Source organism: Sebastes umbrosus, chromosome 19 (genome assembly GCF_015220745.1).
Source record: "Sebastes umbrosus isolate fSebUmb1 chromosome 19, fSebUmb1.pri, whole genome shotgun sequence".
Taxonomy (NCBI): domain Eukaryota; kingdom Metazoa; phylum Chordata; class Actinopteri; order Perciformes; family Sebastidae; genus Sebastes; species Sebastes umbrosus.
The window spans coordinates 8,200,302-8,223,662 of NC_051287.1; the positions used below are offsets into that span (position 1 = coordinate 8,200,302).

General features: G+C 40.9%; 1 protein-coding gene across 2 annotated transcripts in view; it reads right to left on the reverse strand.

Annotated features, from left to right (window-relative positions):
* Window positions 1-180: 180 nt before the first annotated feature.
* vldlr (very low density lipoprotein receptor) overlaps window positions 181-23,361 on the reverse strand; it is a 51,677-nt gene continuing 28,496 nt past the window's right edge. The window contains exons 9-20 of one of the 2 annotated variants that reach the window (XM_037752435.1): window positions 22,105-22,224; window positions 20,017-20,142; window positions 17,260-17,431; window positions 16,902-17,126; window positions 16,663-16,781; window positions 15,370-15,509; window positions 13,159-13,300; window positions 11,730-11,879; window positions 6,511-6,570; window positions 2,681-2,758; window positions 2,207-2,376; window positions 181-1,457 (exon numbers count right to left, since the gene is read on the reverse strand). In XM_037752435.1, coding sequence (XP_037608363.1) covers window positions 1,422-1,457; window positions 2,207-2,376; window positions 2,681-2,758; window positions 6,511-6,570; window positions 11,730-11,879; window positions 13,159-13,300; window positions 15,370-15,509; window positions 16,663-16,781; window positions 16,902-17,126; window positions 17,260-17,431; window positions 20,017-20,142; window positions 22,105-22,224 — 1,538 coding nt within the window. In that variant the 3' untranslated portion in view covers window positions 181-1,421. The remainder of the gene's footprint in view (window positions 1,458-2,206; window positions 2,377-2,680; window positions 2,759-6,510; window positions 6,571-11,729; window positions 11,880-13,158; window positions 13,301-15,369; window positions 15,510-16,662; window positions 16,782-16,901; window positions 17,127-17,259; window positions 17,432-20,016; window positions 20,143-22,104; window positions 22,225-23,361) is intronic. The other variant, XM_037752436.1, reaches the window with a different exon arrangement.

A 23,361-nucleotide genomic window follows, 5' to 3' on the forward strand; every position in this document is an offset into this window, starting at 1 on the left:
TTGTCAAAAATATATCTCTGTATTCTGTCGCATCAAGATTTCCCTTTACTGGAACTAAAGGCCTTAAACGATTAAAAGCAGCCGCAGTATAAAACTACACTAGTATGTAGACACAACCCTGTCCATATAGTGTATCCTCACATACATTCGCATGCATGATACAAAAGACAGGACGCCACGTTTTGAACAATGTTGTGGATTAGGTTTTAATTCTCAAGTGATTTTCAAATCAGTTTCTTCACAGATACAGAGCTTTTAAGTTTTAATAGTATTTCCCCCCTCACTGTACAAGGCTAGAAAAAGTTCACAGCAACAGCACACAAACATACAAAATAGGTTTTACCAAATTCAGTTGTGGTGTTTGTTATTTTTTTTTTACATTTTTTTTTTAGCTTTTTCTTTCTTGTTAAATACATCTGAACTCTAACCCTGGTACGATGCCCAACCATAGCAAAAAATTGATTTCAAGTCAAATGTATACAATCTTATTTACACGAGGAACATTTGATCAAAGTGCATTGAAGAGAGTCCTGATTGACGGTCATGTCTTTGAGGGATGACGGGTAAATATATACAATGTTTACAAATGCTGTAACCTTGGTGATCCTTACTCAGCTTCTATTATAATAATAATATTAATAATAATAATAATAATGAACACTGGCTGAAAAAACAGCTTGTAAGAATGCACTCCAGGAGGTACCGTTGGACAGAAAACATAAAAATAACAAAATAAAACTGAGCAAATAAAAGAAAACTTACATCTTGGATATTACTGCCCAAAACATGATCGTACATAAATATTCCCACATCTGAGACTGTTGGGATCAGAGGAGGCAAGAAATAAAGTTTGGATTAAGTTTCCGCCTCACTTCTTAATAACAAAGTCTCACGCTATCTTCAACACGTTGAATACTGACAGCTCAGATCCTGTTTTAAATCCTGTCCAGCAGAGTCGATCTGTTTGCCGAGAGAAATGCTGTGTCCTCCTGTCAGCTTTCCACTTCAGTTTGAATACAGAAAACCTCGTAAGATGTGATCAAATTGTGGAAGTTCACCGCGTTTCTCTCATCCGTTGTATAAAGATGGCGTCGGACTCCTTTGAGAGGACGGGGCAAAAATAAAGACTGGAAGCCTTGTCCCGAAAATAATAAGGACCAAATGAAAACAAAAAAAAAAATCCTTAACACTTTGGAGTGAAAACCGTTATGGACACGTAATTCATTGTAGTATTCACATAATAAATAACATTTCATCAAGTCATCCTCTCCACAGATAATGACATAATGCACTTCAGAAGGCATGTGGTCGTACTGTAAGGGCTGCTGCTGCTATGGACAACCGTCGGCATGGGAACGAGGTGGCGCCATGCAACGCTTACGGGCTGCCGTAACAAAAAACACCCCAAAAAACCAAGACGATCATGATAAATCGTCATCTGTGCTCACTATCGAAATCTGGAGACAGAGAGAGGGAGGGGAGGAGAGAAAGAGTTGGCTTAATCAAATGTTTTATTTCTGTCCTAGAGTTGTGTTAAAACTGGAAGGCTCTGTCAAATGTGAAAAACACAGCTACCAACACCTCTAAAAGTTCATTAAATCAACATGTTTCATCTGTTGCATTACATTTGCAAACAAAGGGAAACTAGAATTACTGCCGCGCAGTTGTATTGCCTCTGCCAACCAGTCAAGTTGCAGTTTACATCCATGTCTGTCCAAAATGTCACTTCATCATTTTATCCTGTTAGACATTAGTGTGAAATTGTCATGATTAGGCCATAGCTGTCGCCGGCACGGAGGCATAATAAAACCTGTTAGTTTGCTTTGTGTGCGCTGCAGCTGTGAGGGTGACAGCAGTAGGTGTGTGTGTCCGTCTTGTGGCTCTGGCCGGGGGTTTAGGTTAATCTCTGTAATCTGTGTACAGAGAGACGTGCTCTCAATGCACTAAGGATTAATAAAGGCCACAGGGTCAGGGTGAGAGGAGAGGTTTAAACCCAGCCATAACAAATACGCACAAGCAGAAGATGTGGCAAGAAGCTACCGACAAAATCTATGCGAGAAATCTTGCTGTGAAACAAACCGTATATGAAGTAATGAAGAAATAGGAAAATATCACTGTGACAGCAAGAAAGGAGACAAAACATCGACAGGAAGGTTTCAATACATAGATGCCCTACGCTCTGAGGTTGTTTGATGTGTTTACTCACCGCGGGGTAGGTGTGACCCACGTTGGCGCCGTGCCGGGTGATGTCGATGTTGAGGTCTTCTTCTGTGGTCTTCAGGTAGACGGGGTTGTCAAAGTTCATGCTCTTCTGGTTCTTCAGCTGCCAGTTCCTCCACATCAGGTAGCCGCCCGCCACTGCCATCGCCAGCAGCACTGAGCAGACGGGACAGACACAAACGTAGTCAGATAATCCATAATATTCAGTATCAGGGCTGAGAGGCTGTAGTTCCCAAATGTGTAATTCATAGATTGTGCCCTCAAATTAAAAGTAATTTCCTCAGCGGCAGCTAGAGAGCAGATCCAGTTATATTACCATAAGTGCATTTTAAGCTTGGAAGCTTGGATGTTAGTATGCAACTACAACATTTACGTGGTAGCTGTGTTTGTTTCAGTACATACGATAGTCTTGAGTGAGTGTGTGTGTGAGCGCGTGCGGGTGAGTGTGATTTCTACGCACAGACAGGCAGTATGGCCCAGGCAGCAGCAGACCCTTTGGCTGTGGAGTCCACCTGGATCGATGTGCTCACGTTGGCTTCTGAAAGACAAAACAAACCACAGGTCAACACTTCAAACGCAACACACACTTTCAGGACATCTTCTTGCACACTTATTTTAACATGTTAAATAGAAGAAGGTTTAGTCAGAAGTTAGACTGACATATTCTACTGAGAGGCATGGAGGTCTGGGGGTGGAGTGAGGTGGAGTGGGGTTGGGAGGTTCAAGAAGAAAAAAATAGAAGAGAGAGCAAACACAAAGATTCCTGGTACAAACACTGAATTGTTTCATTCTGAGAAAATGTCAGCTGCCGTAAATCTCATTTTCACATCCTGTCACGATATTGAAGTTGTGAGTTTGACAGTTTGGCTCCAAACTCTAAAGCTTAAAACTTTGTTACATCACTGTGTAAAGAATGGTTTTATTCTTTCCCCTGGGTCAACATTATCCAGCAGGCCGTGTGTTTTGGTGTCAGCGACGAGTGAGTGACATGACTGGCAAACAGCTCGGCTGAAAGACTTCAGGACAAAGAGACAAAAAAAAACAGGGTTTGTTAACTCATGTTCTTCCTGCCAGTCAGTCTGCTCTGCTGCCAACTGGCTTGGTGATGTCATCTACATGCTTCTCAGCCACAAAATGAACAAGACACATAGCGACTGGCCAAACTCTAATGATAAACAATAAATCTTAAGAACTGTACAAATACACCAGAAATTCTACTTCCACAATAATTTAATCATCTGCCTGGGTAAATGTATTTTAAATAACATTTAATGCATTAAAAATTTGAATAACCTCCTCACAGTTGTATGCTTCCGCCAATCAGTCAAGTTTTTCATATTGTCAACAAATACCATGAAAATACCAAAACCATAAATGTGTTAGTCGGCCTCTCAACACTTCGACTTCCATCCCATCTGTGGCACTCACTTTGTAAATCTTTATAAAACCGCTCACAAATTAATAATTTCATTTTAAAGACTCAGTAATTTCCTAAAACAGCTGGGCACTGTAGTTTTTAATCAAACGTAGCTCAAACAGGAGAAAATAGTGCATTTGTTGGGGGCTATTTTCAGTGGCGGATTAACCCACATTTGGTGCTCTAGGGAGTATTTCCAGCAGCAGGATGGTGGGATTGAATCACAATAAACTACAGTGTGTGTGTTCATGGTAATGAAGGAACAGTTCACCCAGTACAACAGTGAGGCTCACTGATGTGCTTTTAATAGTTTTTGGTCAACGATGGAGCTCTATGGGACAGAGGAAGAAGAAATATTAGGCTTTGGGTACACTGATACTTGTTAGTGGGATCAGTTCATGGCTTGTTTTGGGCTCTTTTTGGAGTTGGTTGACAATAAGAAAGATTAGGTTTTGTTTTACTACCAAATTGGGTCATACTTTGCAGACAATGCTCTAATCGGGGGCTGTATTTTGAGTTTCCATGGAAGAGGGAAAAAACACTGCAAGTCTGGTGTAGGCATACATTCTTTGTGTTCCCTGGAAAGCTGACATCACAGAGTTGCACATCAGCAAGTCTCACAGACTCATTTTCTTTTGCATCATTTCCCACTTCTCTTCTTGCATAACTTCCAGTTTACAGAAGGATTTGAGTCATAACCCCTGTGTGTGCAGTAATACAACAATCTCACTTCCATTTAACTATAACCATAATGGAAGTTGCACGGATCCGGAATAGGTTTTGGTGATGAGGTTGTACTTCCTTGTTTCTGCCAATAGGTGCTGCTCCTGAGCTGTGCTTGCACACAAACATCTGTTAGTGCAAAGTTTGATTTTGATCTGTGGTTTAATATCCAGATAACCTTCCTCACCAACTCATTCTACAGTAGCAAAGGATCAGAACATAGAAAATGCTCCACACCCTGTGCAGATGAACTTGACAGCATCAGCAGCAGGGAGAAGAGAGCGGACAGCTTTCACCAATATTATGGGCTTAAACACAAAATCGAGGGTCAAACTAACTGAAAGAAAAAGTCATGAGAACTAGCGCTGTAATCAGAAACAAGCAAGAGCTCATCAGCAAACCCTGTGTTGCTGATTAGAGTCCCTGTTTCTAAACTCATTCACCAACTGCATTTTTCTGAGGATTAGGACAAAGGTAGTGAGCAAACACTTCATTCTAGCACAAGTTTACCGATCCCATGTGAGTCTGAAACGTTGACGGGACTGAGCAATGTGGCAAAATCCACATAAAGCTGAAGTCGAGCCAGAAATCTGACCCAAGACAGACACGAAGCACATACATAGGTTACGCCAAGGTTGGCAAAATAGGTGTGAAAAAAGCAACAAAGACCTGAAATGTACTGGATTCACAAAATAGAATACAGAGCTATACTCTACTGATTTTTATCTGTGAGTAGATTAAACATGCATTGTGATTAAATCCAATGAGAAACACATAGAAAGCAAGAAAGGAAACATTTGTGCACTGAGATACAGACAATAAATCTCAAAAACCACAACAAACAAGGAGAAAATGTAGCCTGAGCAAACATACTGTATGAGTAAAATCGAAAAAGGACAAGACAATCTGTTATTGGAAAGCAAAACAGCACACCAGTAAAGATTTCTAACAGCCACAGGTTGTCAAAAGGTTGAATCAAAGTTAGAAGCGATGATGAAGAGAACATTTTGTGCTGAAATATTTGTTAACGAATCAAAAGAATTCAAGGTTGAGTGTTTGATCCGAGTTTTGGCACTAGAGTTCCCATCATTCTTTGGCTGATGTAATCAGGAAGTATAATGTCATGGAGTCAGTGGCTGTGTCATAGACTGCATTACATTGACCTGAGTGTGTAATTTATCCACTACAAGTTGCCCTCAATTCCCACAATGGAACAAATAAAGTAGTGTCCATGGTGTGTACACTATTTTCTGATAACAATAGACAATAAAACCTGTCAATTATGACGCATAATGATGATTTATGTGCGCCTAAAATCTCAGTTTACTGCTCACTATGGACTCAACTATGAGTGTCTATTATCTGGAAGGTAGTGAATGACTGTACAAGGGGTTGGTTTTGGACTCAGCTAAAGAGTAACGTGGGCTACACCTAGACAAAGGTTTATTTTTAGCCAAGATTTCATTTACACGTTGGTGAATCTGCATCATAAAAAGTCATGCTGTCAAAGTTACCAACTGCAGCTTTAATTAAATACTAAGCCAAATATTTATTTTTTCAGATATATCTTAAAATCAACTACTGAATTATTTTGTTATGCTCACAACATTCAGGCCTAAATAACAGACCAGAGGACAGCTGGGATGGAATTACCCCTTGAATACCTCAGGCTACTTGACCATGTGTTACAAATTAAGTATAAACAGACTTAAATCAGTTATCTGAAATACACAGAGGCCTGAAACACATTTGAATGTGCATCATAACCCAACAACAAACACCAGAGCACAGACAGAAGCCATCATTACAGATACGCTTGGCAGGAAAAAGACATTAAACCCAGAATGCTAAAAAGCTCTACACGGCACCGTGGACACAAGAAGTGATTTTACCATTTAATTATGCAGTAGAGTAACAAAAAGGCTGATTCAAGAGCACATGTGGGCAGGAAAAGACAAATGAAATGCAACTAAGGCTGCAAGCAAAAAAACAATTAAAAAGGACAGATGTCCAGTTTAACAATTAAAATGGAAAAACACCTCCTGAATCCACAGTAAGGGAGAACAATTCAGTTTTTAACAAAGCCCAACATGCTTTAAAGCGAGTCAGCAGAGGCAGGCAGCAGAGCAGGGAGCAGCTGATGGCTTTACCTGGGGGTGGCTGTGTCAGAGCTTTCCCATCATCCTTTGAGGGATCTTTGGTAGAACGGTCTGTCACAGAGAGAGCCAAGAGTCATGCTTTTGAAAACAAAACATCAGGCTGCACAAGTTGTCCTATTTTTAAACTGCACACACACGCAAAGTAGGCCTTCTTTGAAAATAGACCAGACCTCAGGAGACTAAACTAGTAAATAGACGCTCGATGGATGAAAGCGGGATCCATTTTTGCTCGGAAAGAAAGAAGCAAGCCATCACCAAGCTAAGAGACAATATACACAAACAGCAGCAGCGTTACATATTTACATGAAGACAATCCTTATGGGTTTCCTGCTGTGATACAGTTCACACTAAAGCCAGATGCACACAAAGGCTGGAAAAGTGAGGGGACGACATTCAGAAGCACTTCAAGAGGTTTAAAGCCACATCGCACTGTAAACTGCATCTATCACAACGTCTCTATCTGCATCCGTACAACCAGGACAGACAGCTGCAGCAACAATAGAATCCTTAAAGGAGAATCAATGCAGCCTTGATTAGCAGAGGCAGCAGAGTGTTGCTGTGTTTACTGTTAGGTCTCCTGTGTAGGAGTTGATAATGGATGCATATCATGTTGCTGCCAAACAATACAACAGTGAGCACAGTCTGAATCAGACTAAAACAGTATCCACAGCCTTTATCTACAGGACATTACTGTATACTAGTGCTGAAAAAATTGATCAGTAAGCTGATCTACAGAAAATTATGGCAATTTTGCTAATCAATTAAGTCATTTTTCAAGCAAAAACATTGAGAGTACTCCACCAATTTAGCACTGTGGATGCACAGTAGAAAGTTTTAAAGACAAAAGGATCAAAATCGATGCAGCAGAACTGGAGATATTTACACAGTCTTTCTTCCTTGTCAAAACCTGGCGCCTACATTACCCACAATTATCCATGACTGTTCTTTTCATTCTTCACACAACCTACTTCTGTCACTTTTCACGTGTGCAACCGACTGCAACACCATGAATGTCTTTGAGAACAGACTGTCTAAAAGTGTCTGCTGTTAGCAAAATTTGTACAATTCATCAAATTGAGACCACAAAGACGAGCAAAATGCACAAAATTCTTGGAGAAACACCAGGGGGGGTGCAAGATGCAGCGACGAGGAGGTTATGCTGGTGGGCTTTTTGCCCTACCTTTGAATGTGGCTAAAGCTTTTTGTACAGAAACGTGTGCAAACATAGCTGTTCACAATAACAACTTCACAGGGAACCTTGAAGACTGCTTAAAGCTAAATCTAAATTAATCAAATAAGGGATTGGAAAGGATTTGTATTTGATTAGCATGTTTGATTCAGACCTTGGATAAAATATTAACAAACCGTAAGGGTAAAACCCTCAATCTGAAACTACAGACAGGTCAGACTAAAGATGAATAATACCCTAGGAAACAGAAAGTGTGGAACTAAGAGGAGTCCCAACGACATCCTGTATTTCAGCCTGAAGGAAAACACTCCTCAGCTGCCTCTAAAGGCTGTTATATAAACCCCTCAGTGGTAGTTTCAGGTTCAACCCCTGAAGAGAAGAGCATTTCTTATTACTTTCTTTCACTAACGAGATTAGAGCCGGTCAAAGCTGCAACCGCACAATGCTCTACAGTTCCTATTCGTCTCAGCTGCAACGGCTGTAAAATGGGATAAATATGTTAGCTGGCGGTTTAGTAAAGAGCGGCGAGGCCTTTGGCTACAGCCCAACTAGGAGGAAGGTGGAGGAGCATTCAGGGAGTGACAGGCATCCCGCTTTAACCCCTCCCACACTATTCTGGTATTCAAACTGTACCAGAAACACAGACAGGCGTGTAAACACAGTTGTACAAACACACACATGAAGACACTCACAAGACAACCTGAGCATGCACGAAAACTTGCACGAACACCGTCAGATACACACAGACACTGCAGGAATAAAGACACCCACAAGCTGCATGAAATTGTGAAGAGAAGAAAAAAAAAACACAAACACAGTCTGGGTGGTACATTCAGTTATCACAGCGGCTGTAAAGAGCCTGGAGGCAGCTCTAGATTCCCAAACAGCCCGTGAGGAGGCGAATCAGGCTGCAGGGACTCTCACTATAAGAAGGTCATTACATTTCTGTAGAGCAGGCAGGCTGTAAACCTTCTGTAGACCTGCTACAGAGCTGGCATATTGTTATTGGTGCAGAGAGTTCATCTCATCCTACCGTATCATTTTCTGGTTACACACCTCTATCGCCACCCATATCTGGGATTTTTTTTTAAAGATTCAAATAGGTCAGGTGTTGTGGTCAAATCAATGCAGTTATAGACTCATGGTGTCGGTTAGGGTTGTCACAATAACCGCAATATTGCTATTGACAAGTCAACCGCAGGGGATGGCAAGGAACCGCCACAACCGCTATGTGTGCACATATCTTGAGGTCAAAGGTCAAGGGACCCCTTTGGAAATGGCCATGTCAGTTTTAAACGTTATTTAGCCTCCTTCGTGACAAGCTAGTATGACATGGTTGGTACCAATGGATTCCTTAGGTTTTCTGATTTCACGTGATGCCAGTACCTTCACTCTAGCTTTAAAACTGAGTCCCCTACAACCTAAAAGTCCCAAGTTGCGTTAATGCGTTAAAGGAATTAGTGGCGTTAAAACGAATTTGCGTTATCGTGTTAACTTTGACAGCCCTATTTTTAACTTGTGAACCATGTAAAAGCCAAACTTGAATCGATTTGTCCTGTGAGAATTTGATTAGCATAAATCAGGTCAAGCTAGAGCATCAGTTAACTCTGCAGCTCTTCTTTATAATTCAGGACAACAAGGTGGTGTTTTTTGAAGTTTTTTTTTTCTTCAGTAAAACCTTGGCTACTGCAGTTTCTTTACAAAAATAAGCCCCATGTTGTTTATTTTAAATAAGTAATGTCTACATTTTCTCTGCATATGAGGATGGTCAAAATTAATTTACTAAAGAGAAACACCCGAAAATTCTGCCCATTTCACCAATATACAAACACATTTGAGGTAGATCTAAATGGAGCAGGAGAAGATATTTCAAAAGGAAGACAGGCTGCACAAACTGTCAAGAAACTCTGGAAACAGACTCTCTGTTCTCACTTGGAAATCGAGGAGAGCAAAGAAGAGAAGCCTTAAAGAACACTCTACAGGCTAACTAGGCAGACTCTCATTCAGTAGGGCAGGAGGACGATGGTGCACAGAGTTGCCAGGGAGATGTTCCAGTACTTTGTGTACACCAGTGTCTCGGTCTACAGTTTGAGTCCAATTAGGAGACTATGTGCACTGAATTCAGCTGTCAGGTTCCTATCCGACGCCGCTTCAGTATGAAAAGGCTAATCTGTGGGAGCGCAGAAAGGAGCTGGGCGGCTAAAGACAAAAACAACTGGGGCAGAGTCGATCAGAGAAAGAACAGCGTTTCCAAGCAACCTTTTGCGCAGTAAAGACAAAAACTGATGGAGGGCAGGGCTTCACTTTGACTTTAATTTAAAAAAAAGCAGTTTATTTGATCATATTGAACAGAACATTGGAAGTAATATTATCAAACAAGTACTTTTTTGTCGCTTTTGACCTGTTCGCTCAAGTCCTTTCCTTGTTTTCAATTACAAACAAAATATTTAGTATTAAAAGGTGCAGTGTGTAGGACTTGGCGGCATCTAGCGGTGAGGCTGCAGATTACAACCAACTGAAACTTCTCCCGTGTGCGAAGTGTGTAGGAGAACTACGATGGCAGACGCGAAAACATGAATGGCCCTAGAGCCAGTATTTGGTTTGTCCTTTTTGGGCTACTGTAGAAACATGGCGTCTGGCTCCATGAAGAGGACCCGCTCGCTATGTAAATATAAACGGCTCATTCTAAGGTAACGAAAACACAACGATTCTTAGTTTCAAGTTATTATACACTAAAGAAAAGGTATGTACCGATTGCAAAACTCTGGGCCGATACCGATGTTTGAAATAACAATTTGGCCAATTGTGCTTCCAGCTTTGTGACATACATTTCCTGTTTCAACACAACAATGCCACTGTACAGAAAGGTCCATAAAGAAATTGTTTCCCAGTTTGGCGTGGAAGAACTGGACTGTCCTGCTCAGAGCCCTGACCTCAATCACCCAACACCTTTGGGATGAACTGGAACTCCGACTGCGAGCCAAGCCAGCTACAGAGAGAAAATCCCTGCAGCCAGGTTCCAAAATATTGAGAAAACCTTCCCAGAATAGTGGAGGCTGTTATAGCAGCAGATGAATTGCCATGATTTTGAAATGACATGTTCATCACATATGGGTGTTCTACCCCATAAATTCAGCTGTCATGGCACTAACACAGTCACATCCCACTCACGAGTCCAGAGAACTGAAGGCAGCTCAAACTAGGACTGAAGCCAACAGGCACAAATGAACCAGAGGACAGAGCTGCCCAAGAACGACTGGAAGAAGGAACAACTTCGGGAACCCACAGCTGTCAGGATGAGACCACAAAGACACGTTGAAACCAAAGAGGTGAGGAGACGGAGCTTGCAGCTGAGGACGGTGTTGAGACTTGCCAAGAAGACGCTGAAAAAACTGGATCACAACAACTGACTCAACTACTGTTCAGCTGTGACTGCTAACACAAACAGACAGCTGGGTTTGTGGCTGGCATGGATACAGATAGAAGACAAGACTCGCAGCGGGAACACACTCACACCAAGGAGACATGCTTGAGCGGCTGAGAAGCAGAGGGAAAAGAGGGGGGGAGTGATGAAACTCCTTTTTTTGCATCAAAGCCAGTTTAACCCAAAGAATCAGACTCAATTAATTCTGTTTCTTACAATTGATTCTGTGTTTTGCTTATCTCCCTTTAGCCTTTTTCAGAAAAAAAAAAAAAAAAAAAAAATCAATTCTTTAAGAAAAGGCACATTTGAGAAAAGCAGCGCAGCAAACGGAAGAAAGGAAGCAGAGAGGAATGCACAGGATCGCCTTTGTGCGTGCAGCTAAATGCACCTCATGAACCTTGACTAATATTCAAATGTTCAGATTTGCATACATAAGGAACACCACTGGGAAGCTACAGATGGTCTCAAATGCTCGTGCATAGGTCACTAGTATGGCATTTGTTTTGATTATAGAGACCTGTCAAAATGAATGTGAAGAAATGATCTTGATGCTCTTGGTTCAGGTGCAAACATGACACACATGAATAAGTGACTCACCAGGTCTGCAGCGTAGGCCGTCGGCAGCCAGCTCCTGGCCCTCCGGACACACACAACTGTATTTGGGGGAGTGTTTGTTGATTTGCGGTGCGGCCAGACACATGTAGCTGCAGCCTCCGTTTTCGCCTTTCTCTGCGCACCAGTTAGTGCCTGAACACAAGATTGAGATCAGATCTGATTAGTTTGACAAAAATAGATAGAAAATCTGCTATCAAGTTGTAGTACAGAAATCATCCATCACATAAGATTAAGCCAGTACTGGAAGGGGCTGATATCTCACATGTACCCATGATGATATACGAGTTGTCCCAAAATATTTAATTAAGTTTTAAATCTGATCTGGTCAGATACAGAACTTTAAGATATGTGATCAGACCTAGACTACCACAGGTTTTTGCTATCCATGTTATCTAAAATAAAGTGAAACAAACAATATCAACAGCAGAGGAAAGAGCGCAATTTAAATGTATAACATAGTTCACTTGACCTTGGAAACAGCAGATTGACCAAACAATCTCAACCCAAGGTCCACTTACTAGCTTGTTCCAAGGCATTTAGTCACATCACACGCCATTTTGCTGTTGTCTGGGCTCAACACTAACTTTTAAAAGTGGTTGCTATGCTGCCGAACCCTAACCCTTGCACATTTGTTTGTGATGTTGACGGGTTAATCAAACCTTTCACCCCACAGTCATACAACTAAATTTGCGTCTCTAAATCAGATGCTTGTGCGCATGCGAGTAAACATACCAACACACTGGGGATGAGAATTGACATGATTTTATTGATACCATTATCGATTCTGTTTATAGGTCTGATTCTGTTGTTAAAAAGTGGTTGCCACTGATGGCCACCAAAGGCAAAGATTTGGTTGCCAAAATTTGGTTCTAAAATGGTTTCAAAGAGCAACATGGCAACCCTTACTGTTGAGCCTTGGTTGTTATGGAATTGTAAACACTCAAACTTTGGACTTTTTTGGACTTCTCATGTGTTGGCTTAAAAGTTGAACTTTCAAGCTCAACTGAGCAAACTCTAAACGCTGGTGGCCGTGTGAAAGCTAGTAAGCGAAGATTGTTTTGTCAAAAAGCAAAAACCTATTGGTTCCTACCTCCCATACAGCTTTAGCTAGTAGAATTGTATCAATTATGGCTGCATGATTACAACTTAAATGATAATCATCATCATACTCCCTGTACCCGAATCATGTGTAATTACAGCAATTTCTCATCATTAACCTTCATTAACTCTGTAACATAAAAAAAGAAGAAGAAAAAAGTCTCCACAGGCAGCTTTGAACTTGAGGTTGCTGTGATTTCACTGAGTCTGCAGGACTCTGATGAATAAGAAGACTTTCCAGCTCAACAACCAGTCATGTCTGTCCGTTCCTCTTGTCTCTCTCTGCTGGTTTTCCCTCCCAGCGGGTTCTTACCAGACAGCTGGATCAGCTCGTGGTACACTATGATGTCCTGGGGGTCATTCAGGTTGCTTGCCAGCGTCACCACATCATTGCCCGTGAACTTGTTTGCACCGTAGATGGCTTTATTTTCACCGTCCGTCCAGAAGACTCGATCCTGGAGAGAGGACAGAAAGAGACAGAATTCCAATGTGTTATTTCCATGGCCTGAAAAAGTTCAACCAATATTTTTGAACATGGCTACTCTCTCAAAGCCAGAAACCAGAGAAGTAAGTCTCAAATTTGTCTGTCTGACACCATAGGAACAACATGTATGAATTTTTTAAATGGGCGTAGCTCCCCTTTAATAACTACAATGCCGAAGCTGTGTCCATGGAAGAAAATACGAGACGAGGCCAAAGTGCAGAACGCCACAAACAGCTGTATCCGGATACCTCAGAGTGAATTTGTTAACAAAGGCCATTTACCAAAGAAAGGAAAACAATAAAACAGAAAACTCATTCATTGTTAAACTTCTTTTGCCTTTTTCTGAGCATCTTTGGCTTAACCAACCAAAGTATTGTTGCCATGGTTACTTGCAGCAATTTGAAGCAGAATCCTGATAATCAGAAACAAGAATTTCAGTGGCCATGGTATTAATATTTATATGATCTAAATACTAGGCAGGTTGTGTATTCATGCTGAACATGCGTGCAGGCAGCCGCACACAGGATACACTGTGTGTAGATTGATAAACGTAATGTGGAACATTACGTTTATCAATCAAAAAGCTGATTGGCGTGCGAGTCAGTAACGCAATGGCGAGCGAAAATTAAACGCCGGAGCTGGAAGACCTGCCTGCAGGTTCCCGGTCAGCTACAACAGCAACGGAGAGAGAGTTGTGTACAGACCTTTTCAAACATTGACAACATAAACTTTCTAAATGGGCTCCTTTGTGTTTCCTGTCGCAATGTTTGTTAATGCAGCAGCTGACGGGAAGTAAACTTGGACCAAAGCTGTTGCCCTAACAACAAAATGGCAATGAAAAGGTCTATAAGATGAGGACGGTGTGTCGCCGTTGCTGCTCTAAACCGCCTTTTCCCTGCAAAGCTTATTTTCCTATCTCAAAAAAATAAAGTAATTTCCAGGAGATTGATCAGAGGTTCACCAGTATTGTATTTTTAAAGAACCCCTTTCAAAAACATACGTGATATTTGATTATTTTCTTGAGTTGAGATTCCCACTCACAAATGGGTGGGAGGGAATTGTAGAGCATAAATACTGTGCAAAATGGAGATGGAGAGACTCTACATCACAAATTCAACCATCTGTGTGCGAAGACCATCTGCATGGCGTTCCTGCACTGCACTTTGCGGGGACCACCTGTCAATCAAATTAATGTCTCTGCTGATTTAGATGACGCTCTGTTTTGGTCTCTTTAGCCTTGCTGGCTTTCTTTCACTTCTCATGTTAACATGTTAATCCTGTTCTTCACATTTATCTACAAAAAAAATGTAGTTTCCTGTGCAGCAGAGGATTTTTCCCATGAAGGAGCTGCGAGAGATGAGAGCCCTGAACATGAAGCGCTTCATGGACCGATTATAAGTTGGTTCACATTTCTATTAGTTGGAAAAAGCAAGAAGCGAAATGTGGTTTTAATAAAAACGGTTACTAATTGTTACTTTAACTATACTGTTATTGTGTTACATTACAGCTGAATGTTAAAACTGTGCACTATAGAGTTCAGACATGAGCTGTAGCATAAGCACATGTGCCTGCATGTGAATAAATGTGTCATCTGTCTGAGTGAGAGAGCGAGTTAGCAGTTGTGTGAGTGGGTGGAGGTGAGAGAGACAGCCAGAGAGCCACATGTCCGTGATTTTATGATTCGGAAAGATTACATTTGAAAGAAACAGTAATGATATATACTGTATAAGAGTGCAGGTTTTAACCAGCAGCTATCATTGTTACTACCACCAACATACATGTCGTAAAAATCTAATACAATTCATTTGAATGATAACGACTGACTGGATCAGAAGACAATCCGTAAACAACGTGTACGATTTTATCTCTAATCTGCACCAACTGACCCAGACTGGAACAGATTCTGTCCAACTCGTTCCAATCCATCAAGACCGAATCAGCAATATCATCAGCACTGCAATTATAACCTGTGTGCCGCCTTCATTGTCAGAGAGAATGAAGAGCGTGTGTGTGAAAGAGAGAGTATAACAGCAGCAGTACCTCAAAAACAGTGAGAGCGAAGGGATGAGCCAGGTAGTCTGAAGACTGGAGCACTTTCTTCCTGTTGTCTCCGTTCAGGTCGACGCTGCAGAGCATGTGCAGCTTCGAGTCGACCCAGTACAACCTGCCTTTGATCAGATCTGGGAGGAAGAAGAGAAATGAAAGAGGGAGATGGAAGAAATAACAGAAGAGTGGAGAGACGACAGAGGGCAGAAAAAGACAGGAGGGAGAGAATAATTACAGTGATCGAAGGGAGAAGCCCAGATGAACATTGAATAGAGGTGTGTTGACATAGGAAATGAGAGCAGGGAGTTGAAGAAGGGAGGGATGAATGAATACAGAAGACGAGTGGAGAAAGATGAGGCATGGCGGGCGGAGATAAGGAGAAAAGAAGACGGGAGAGAGAGAATCAAAATCAATACAACATTTCATTAACAAGGACAAATCGATGACTTTTCCAGTGTGGGGGATGTACGCAGAGGAAGAGGAAGAGACCGAACAAAGGACAGCATTTGATTATATGATCTGGTGATAGTATGGATAAAGAAACCCCAACAGTATTATAAGATACAGTGATCTTCAATGTATTCCAGGAGTGGAGATATTTTAATAGGTTTCACTGATTACTCGGGGGAGTATTCACAATGATAAAGGTTTATGTGCTGAGGCTGCGTTGTTCAGTCTTGTCAACTTAGTTATTAGTAAATGTATCTCAGAAAGTGGAGACATGAAAATGATACAAAACTACAAATGGCTATATTTTTTGAGGAAAATGTGTGTGTGTTAACTTCAGCTAAAAAAATTTGCATTGCAAACATTTGAAAGTGCTTTAATGTCCAAAAGGTTTGATACTTTGGAGCTTCTGAAATGTATATTTGAACATGAGTAATAAAGTAAACGGAAGCACCGAAAGAATAACAAAATGTACGTGGCAGATGAAATTTAAATACTGAAAGCTGAAGTGTAGTAGCAGCATTAAAGTATGTATATAAGAAGTGGACGTAGTCACCGTGACGTCACCCTTTGGTTTGTTGACCGCCGTTTTCAAGCTTCGAGTTCTGCATTTTGGTCATTGCCATCGTTTTTTTGCAATCAGAAGTGACACGAGAGGGTGGAACTAAGAATAACTGAATGCTGAATAAGACATTTTTAGGCAACCAACTGAAAACACACTGTAAAAGGATTAAAGTTCTAAGACGAAAAGACGGACAACTCCGTGGTAGCGAACTGTCAATCATAAGGTAGGTAGGTAGGTGTGTGTGTGTGTGTGTGGGTGTGTGTGTGTGATCATACCCAGGGTGATTCCATTAGGCCACTGGATGTCTGTCGCCACCAGAACCTGTCTGTCCACTCCGTTCATACCAGATTTCTCAATCTTGGCTGGCTCACCCCAGTCAGACCAGTACAGAAACCTACAGGTCCAACACACACATGCACACACAAACAAACAAAACAGATCTGTATAAATGTACATTGTCAAGTGGAGATAAAAGGTTTTCACCTGACACCAAAACACAAGCTTTTCCACCTACCCAGACAGCGGATCCACAGCGATGGACGCCGGTTCTTTGAGGCCTCTGTTGAACAGAACTTTCTGTTTGGTTCCGTTGAAGTTGGCTACAGAAATGGTTTTGGTGCCGAGATCAGACCAGTACAAGTTCTTATAGATCCAGTCCACGGCGATTCCCACGGGAGTCTGGACGTTGTCGATGGCTTTGTTGTGAGTGCCGACGTCCCCCCGTTTGTCCAGCACAGTGCTGCGAGGAAAAAGTTGACCGTTGAATCGTCACACATGGTCACATTAGTTTAAACTCCTGCTTTATTTTCCACAAAACATACGTGTGTGTGTGTGTGTGTGTGTGTGTGTGTATAATAATAATAATAATCTACCTATAAATGGATCTCTGGCTCAGGTCAGCCCAGAAGATCATCTGCTGGTCAAAGTCTGCATCCAGAGCCACTGTGTTCCTCTGCTGCTCCACAATCTGAGTGTACTCCTTCCTCTCCAGACCCAGGCGACGGATGTCACGGCGGTTAGTGAAGATCAGGCACGGCTCCTTACCTGAGGAGAGGGAAGACATGGTTAAATAAGAGACACACAGAGAAGGTCAATCGGACAACTCATGTCTTCAAAATGTACCTCCGGAGCTGTTCCACTTGCTGATGCTGGAGACGTTCACACCTTTTAGACATGATGAATCTCTGATTGAATGTAGGGCTGCAACTACAACTATAGTCGTTTATATTCTTGATTAATTGATTAGTTGTTTGGTCTATAAAATGTAAAAAAAATATGAAAAATGACGATCAGTGTTTACCAAAGCCCAAGATGACATCCTTAAATGTCTTGTTTTGTCCACAACTCAAAGATATTCAGTTTACTGTCATAGAGTAAAGAAACCAGAAAATATTCACATTTAAGAAGCTAGTATCTGACTTTTTTTACTTAAAAAATGACTAAACAAAATAGTTTTTGATTAATTTAATAGTAGTTGACCACTAACTTAATTAATCTTTACAGCTCTAATTGAATCAAATGTTTAAATGTGTTGTTGAAGTGTGTGGGCTCTTTCTTTTCTTTCATGTCACCCAGGATCTGTTTGAGTTTGTGACATTTTTGAAGAAGATTATGAGGATTACTGTGGTGTGATAGAAGAGGAATTATAATATAAATATGAGTTTATAGGATCGGATGACAAATCATTGCAACAACCATCAGGCTGAAGGATACAGTGATGTCTTTGTCAACAGGCAACACAACACAATAAAGTCTTTTTACTGCAGAAACAATCAAACAGCATGTGATCTCCAGACTAGAGGATGACATCCGCATCTCCGTCGGCAGGACAACTCCAGAGCCTTTCTGGTGATATCTGACAGTTTATCATTTAATGATAACCACATGAAGATATTTGAGTTTCATTTCTACAACTTCTTCTGGCATCTTTTGTTTTCACTCACCCAGCTCTCAGTGAGTGACTGTTGTTCACTTTACTCATGTACTTGGCCACATTTAAGATTTAAACTATTAATCCTCAGGTTAAATACTGACTTCAGTGTGTATGAGGCCGGTGGTTCTCAACCTGTCGGGTGGGTTAAAAAAATATTTCAAAAAAGGATATGTCTACCACACCAATGTGCATTTTTCTCCATTACTCAAATTCTTATTTTTACATAAAATGCTAATGATTTTGCCTATGCAGGTCTCCTTCAAGAAATACATACTGTATCTACATTTTTTACAACAAAGAAACGCAATGGGGCAAATTCACAAAAAGGATTGCGCACCTTGTGCAGCCGCTAAAAACCTGCACAAATAAGACAAAAAGAAACCGTGTAATGCACCCCTAACTGAGCTGCCAAGCAAATAGCATCTCTGTGCTCCTGTGCTACTTGCACATATTTAAATGAGGTAATATGCAAACATTTGGCACAAAATTGGCCCCTTTCAATGCAAATGAGCCTCACTGCAAAAACAGTCCAATTCAGACAATCTCCAGAGATTTAGTAGTATATATGTGTGTCACGCCCACGCCCAGCAGTGATTGTAGCCAGGCGAAGACATCGTGATGCTCTGCTCAAACTCATTTATTCTGGGATGCAGTGTCAGGATGCAATGACAGTTGTGTCATGAAAAATAAATGTAAAGCTCCCCTACATGTCACTTTTATGATACATGAAGGAAAAAAATAAGAAAAAAATTAATAAAAAATAAGGTTAACAAACAAATTATTTCTTTCCTCTCCCTCCGCAAAAAAAGGCAAATTGCACTCGGTTGCAAAACTTTACTGCACTGCAATATCATTAGCGCAATATCTTTAGTGAATCAGACCTAAAGACGGGGCAGATAGAGGTTGAAAGTGATGCTCAATTCATGGTGCTATCAGTGGCCGCAATCCATTCTTTGTGAATTCATCCGTCAGTGTGTTATTTGAGTGTTATCTAAAGTGTTATTTAAGGGTCATACATCAGGTCGGTCTATGCTCACAATGAGTCCAGTGGCTCAAGATGAGTATTGAGCTGAAAGATGACCCACAATTTAAACTTTACTTCATCTCTGACCACAGACAAAAATAGACTTTACGAGCTTGTGATCCCTGTGAAAGGGCACTGCCAGACAGTAAATTAACAGTACTATTCTGACAACACATCGTTTTCCAGGACATTTTGGTATATCGGGTCATTTTCCAGGACTTGTTCGTGACAGGGAAGCTGCATCATACATTCAGCAGCCAGCTTAGTGAATCAAGCAAAAAAAACAGCAGTCTAATACAACAGCCCAGGTCACGATGTTGAGTTTTTGTTGGAAACCATTTTATATTTTGTCTACCTACAATGATAAATCGGTGGAAAAAACATTGGAAACCCCTCTCAGTATAACTCATTACAATGCAACAGCATTTTTGTCTCCAATACAGTTTCAGTCAAGCCAAACAGCCTGACTGTAGCCTGGTGTGGCTCACTGCGGTGCTTCTAAAGACATTTAAAAACTATATTTTTGTACTATATAATTGTACTCTATTTTGAGAGTTTTCTTGATCCGAAATCAAGTCAAAAAAGCCTGAGACAAACAGAGAGAAAAGCAGTAAACATTTGGTGTAATTCTCCACCACTGATATTTCTGGGTATTCCAAGCTGTTGACTCACCGACAGCCTTGCAGACTCCGGTGGTCGGGTCCATCTGGTAGCCGTTGTGGCATTCGCACTTGTATCCGCCCTTCAGGTTGATGCAGATCTGACTGCAGATGCCGGGGTTCAGGCACTCATTGATGTCTGCACACCGAGGGAGAAAACAGAGGGAATACAGCTGGTATCTGACATGTTTACTTTAATCAAGTCTGCTGAATGCTTCAATTTGGGCAATCAGACGATTCACATTGCTCTGCTGCAAAACTATTGAAAAGCTTTTTTTGACATTCCCATGATTCCTGAACTGATGTGTGCTTGGGATACACCAAAAATTATACCCCACTATAACTGCTGTTGATGTTTTCCCAGAACGCTCTTTAGCAACAAGCTGCTCTCATCAGAATTAAACGCAACTATACAGATGTTTCCAGGTGGTTATTTTATACCTGGGAGCAGATTAAGCGCCTGTGCAACCAGTGGGATTCATTCCAGATGGGATTATACCCATTTCCCAATATCCAAAGCTGTGCTTGAGGCCAAGATTGGCTCAATAAAAAAACTGTGTCAGATCAGTGCCTCCTGAACAGAACCAATAGGATTTCTACTTAAAAAAAAATAACACAGCCAATCACATTACACGCTGAACCCTTCAGAGGCCAGAAGTGCACAATAAGAGCATGTACCAGCCTACGGTATGTATGACCCAACCTGTTGGATTAGTGATTTCTAAGAAAGACAGAAATAGCAGCACATCTACAGACTCACAGTCACTCCAGTGTAAATGTTTTCTTTTCAAACCTTACAGGACAATAACCTGACAAGGACATTGTGATTTGGGATTCATTTTGAGTGCTTGTGATGTTTAAAGCTGACAGTTCTGTCTGATCTACTTTTCAAACCGCTGAGGTTTATGGCTGCCAAGAACTAAATGCATGTCAGTGAACAACAAAGGGCCTCATGCAAGACACGACAAACAAATTCTCTTATTTTTTTTTCGTATCCATGATTTTTCTCTTCTTTTGTTGGTACCCATTGATTTCTGGGATTCACCAATGTTTTCTTATTGTTGCTCTTCTGTTAGATAAAAGAACATTTCACGAGAGGTTGAGAGCACTCAAAAAAAAACATCTTGTTTTCACAGTCCACAAATTGTTTGTCCAAAGCAAGGAAACAAAAGTTTTACATTTGAGAAACATCAAAAACACATGAATATCATATAATCAAATTTAGATTATTATATGTTTTAGAGTAATTATAATTATTGGATTTGGCTTACATGCTGCTCTTAGATGCTTTTTGATTTTCCTGTAATGCCAGTACTGACGCTCTGGAAAATATCATCATAATGCTATAACCAGCAGCCATTAAACGAGCTGTGAGGGCAAGTGAGCAGCGTTAATGTAACGTTACGTCCACTAAAAGTGCTTGTTTTTGCCACTGACAGGCTCAGATTGTTATTATAAGTGTCTGACAATATTATGGAAAAGACCCTACAGAGAAATAAAACCTTTTTCTTACCTTTCTCTTGATCTGGTCTGGTTGTTATTGTGTCCAAGTTCCGCTCAAGGAGAAGTCTTGTTGTGAAATCTGAATATCTGTAAACTCTGGCTCAAATAAATTCCTCAATGGCCTCATTCACAATGTTGGAATCATCTAAATATTCAGCCATGCCATTAAAAATCTTTTAGATAACACTGAGCTATGCTTTCTGGCACTCACATTTCCACCATGGATGTATTTGTATATACATATGTATTTGTGTTCAGGCAGCATGGCATCTCCTCAGATTTCAGAACAAGACTTCTCCTTGAGCGAGACACTTTCTATGTCAGATACTTATAGTAACAATCAGCGAGCCTGTCATGGCAAAAACAAGCACTTTTAGTGGATGTAAATGACGGTGCCAGCTTGCCCGATAGGATTTACAATGCTGCTTGTGAACTCCTGCCGTCTACAGCGCTCTCCCTCAATACTGAACCAATTTCAGAAATGGTTGTCTCTTTTAGTCAGTTAGACACAAAAACATGTGAAAATAGGATCCAGGTTGAAAAATACCCTTTAAAGTTACCATTCAAATAACAACAACGCAATGTAAAGGTGACCTACCTCCGCAGGTCTTGTGGTCTATGAGCTGAAGTCCAGGTGTGCAGCCACACTCGAAGCCAATCACCATGTCTTTGCAGATGTGAGAACAGCCGCCGTTGTTCAGGAGACACTCGTTTAGATCTGAAGCACATGAAGGAAACAGGGCTTTGTTGAAGAGTTGAAGTATGCACTTATAATGTCTGAGACACATCTCACAATGCAATTGTCATAATAAGGATGTGAATTCATTCAAAAACGTGCTTTGTGAGGTCACAGTGACCTTGACCTTTGACCACCAAAACCTAATCAGGTCATCTCTGGGTCCAAGTGGACTTAGTGCGAAATTTGAAGATTTCCTGGTGTTCCTGAGATATCACGTACGTATGTCCGGTTCATTCTTGAAACAGGATTATTCAGCTCATCAGGACAACATTACACTTGAAAATAAAACAAATAATTTTCAGTTTTTGATCCATTAAATTTATCATTTATATGATGTGCGAATCTTTTTCTCTGATTGAGGCGTAGTACAACTCAAACTCGGTCGTTCAGTATTCTGATAGTGGAGAGCATAATCACTTTTGGCCGAGCTCTTTGATCCATGAAAGAGAATTATTTAGAAGCACGATTCGTTCTCACACGCTGAAATGCATTAAAGCTGTACGAGTTGGAATTTTATGTAAAAAATATAAAAATCCACATTATCAGAATAAATCAATGTGCAACAGACAGGAAAGTAATGTAGTTTTATCCTGAATGCCCAAATTAAACTCTCTTCTTTCATGTAGGACACTTTTCTGCCGACAGGAAAAGACATCGGAACTGACTGAAAAGCAATTTGTCTCCTGAACAGTGACAGAGCGGACTGTCCAGAGAAATCTAAACGTTGGACCTTTCTTTGCTTTGGTGTATCACATCAATGTACAGAATGAGCATTCTGGGAACTCAAGCTCAAATATATCTAGTTCAAACAGTTCCATGTCGCTGACATTTAGAACTGCAAGCTGGGGGAACACTACAAGACTTTAACAAGTGACATTTGCAGATTACAGTAGGCAAACACACTGTGGGTTGATCACAGCTCAAACTACAAGATCATTCATATTTACACAGATTCTAGTGCAAATATAATAATAATATACAAAAATCAAACATGTTGATCAATCTTCATTTGTTCTGCCACTCAGTTGGGAGGGCTGCTCCGGAGCAGGTCATGTGTTCACCATCAGTTACCATGGCGATCTACCTGGTAAGAAGTGAACCACCGACGTAGGACGG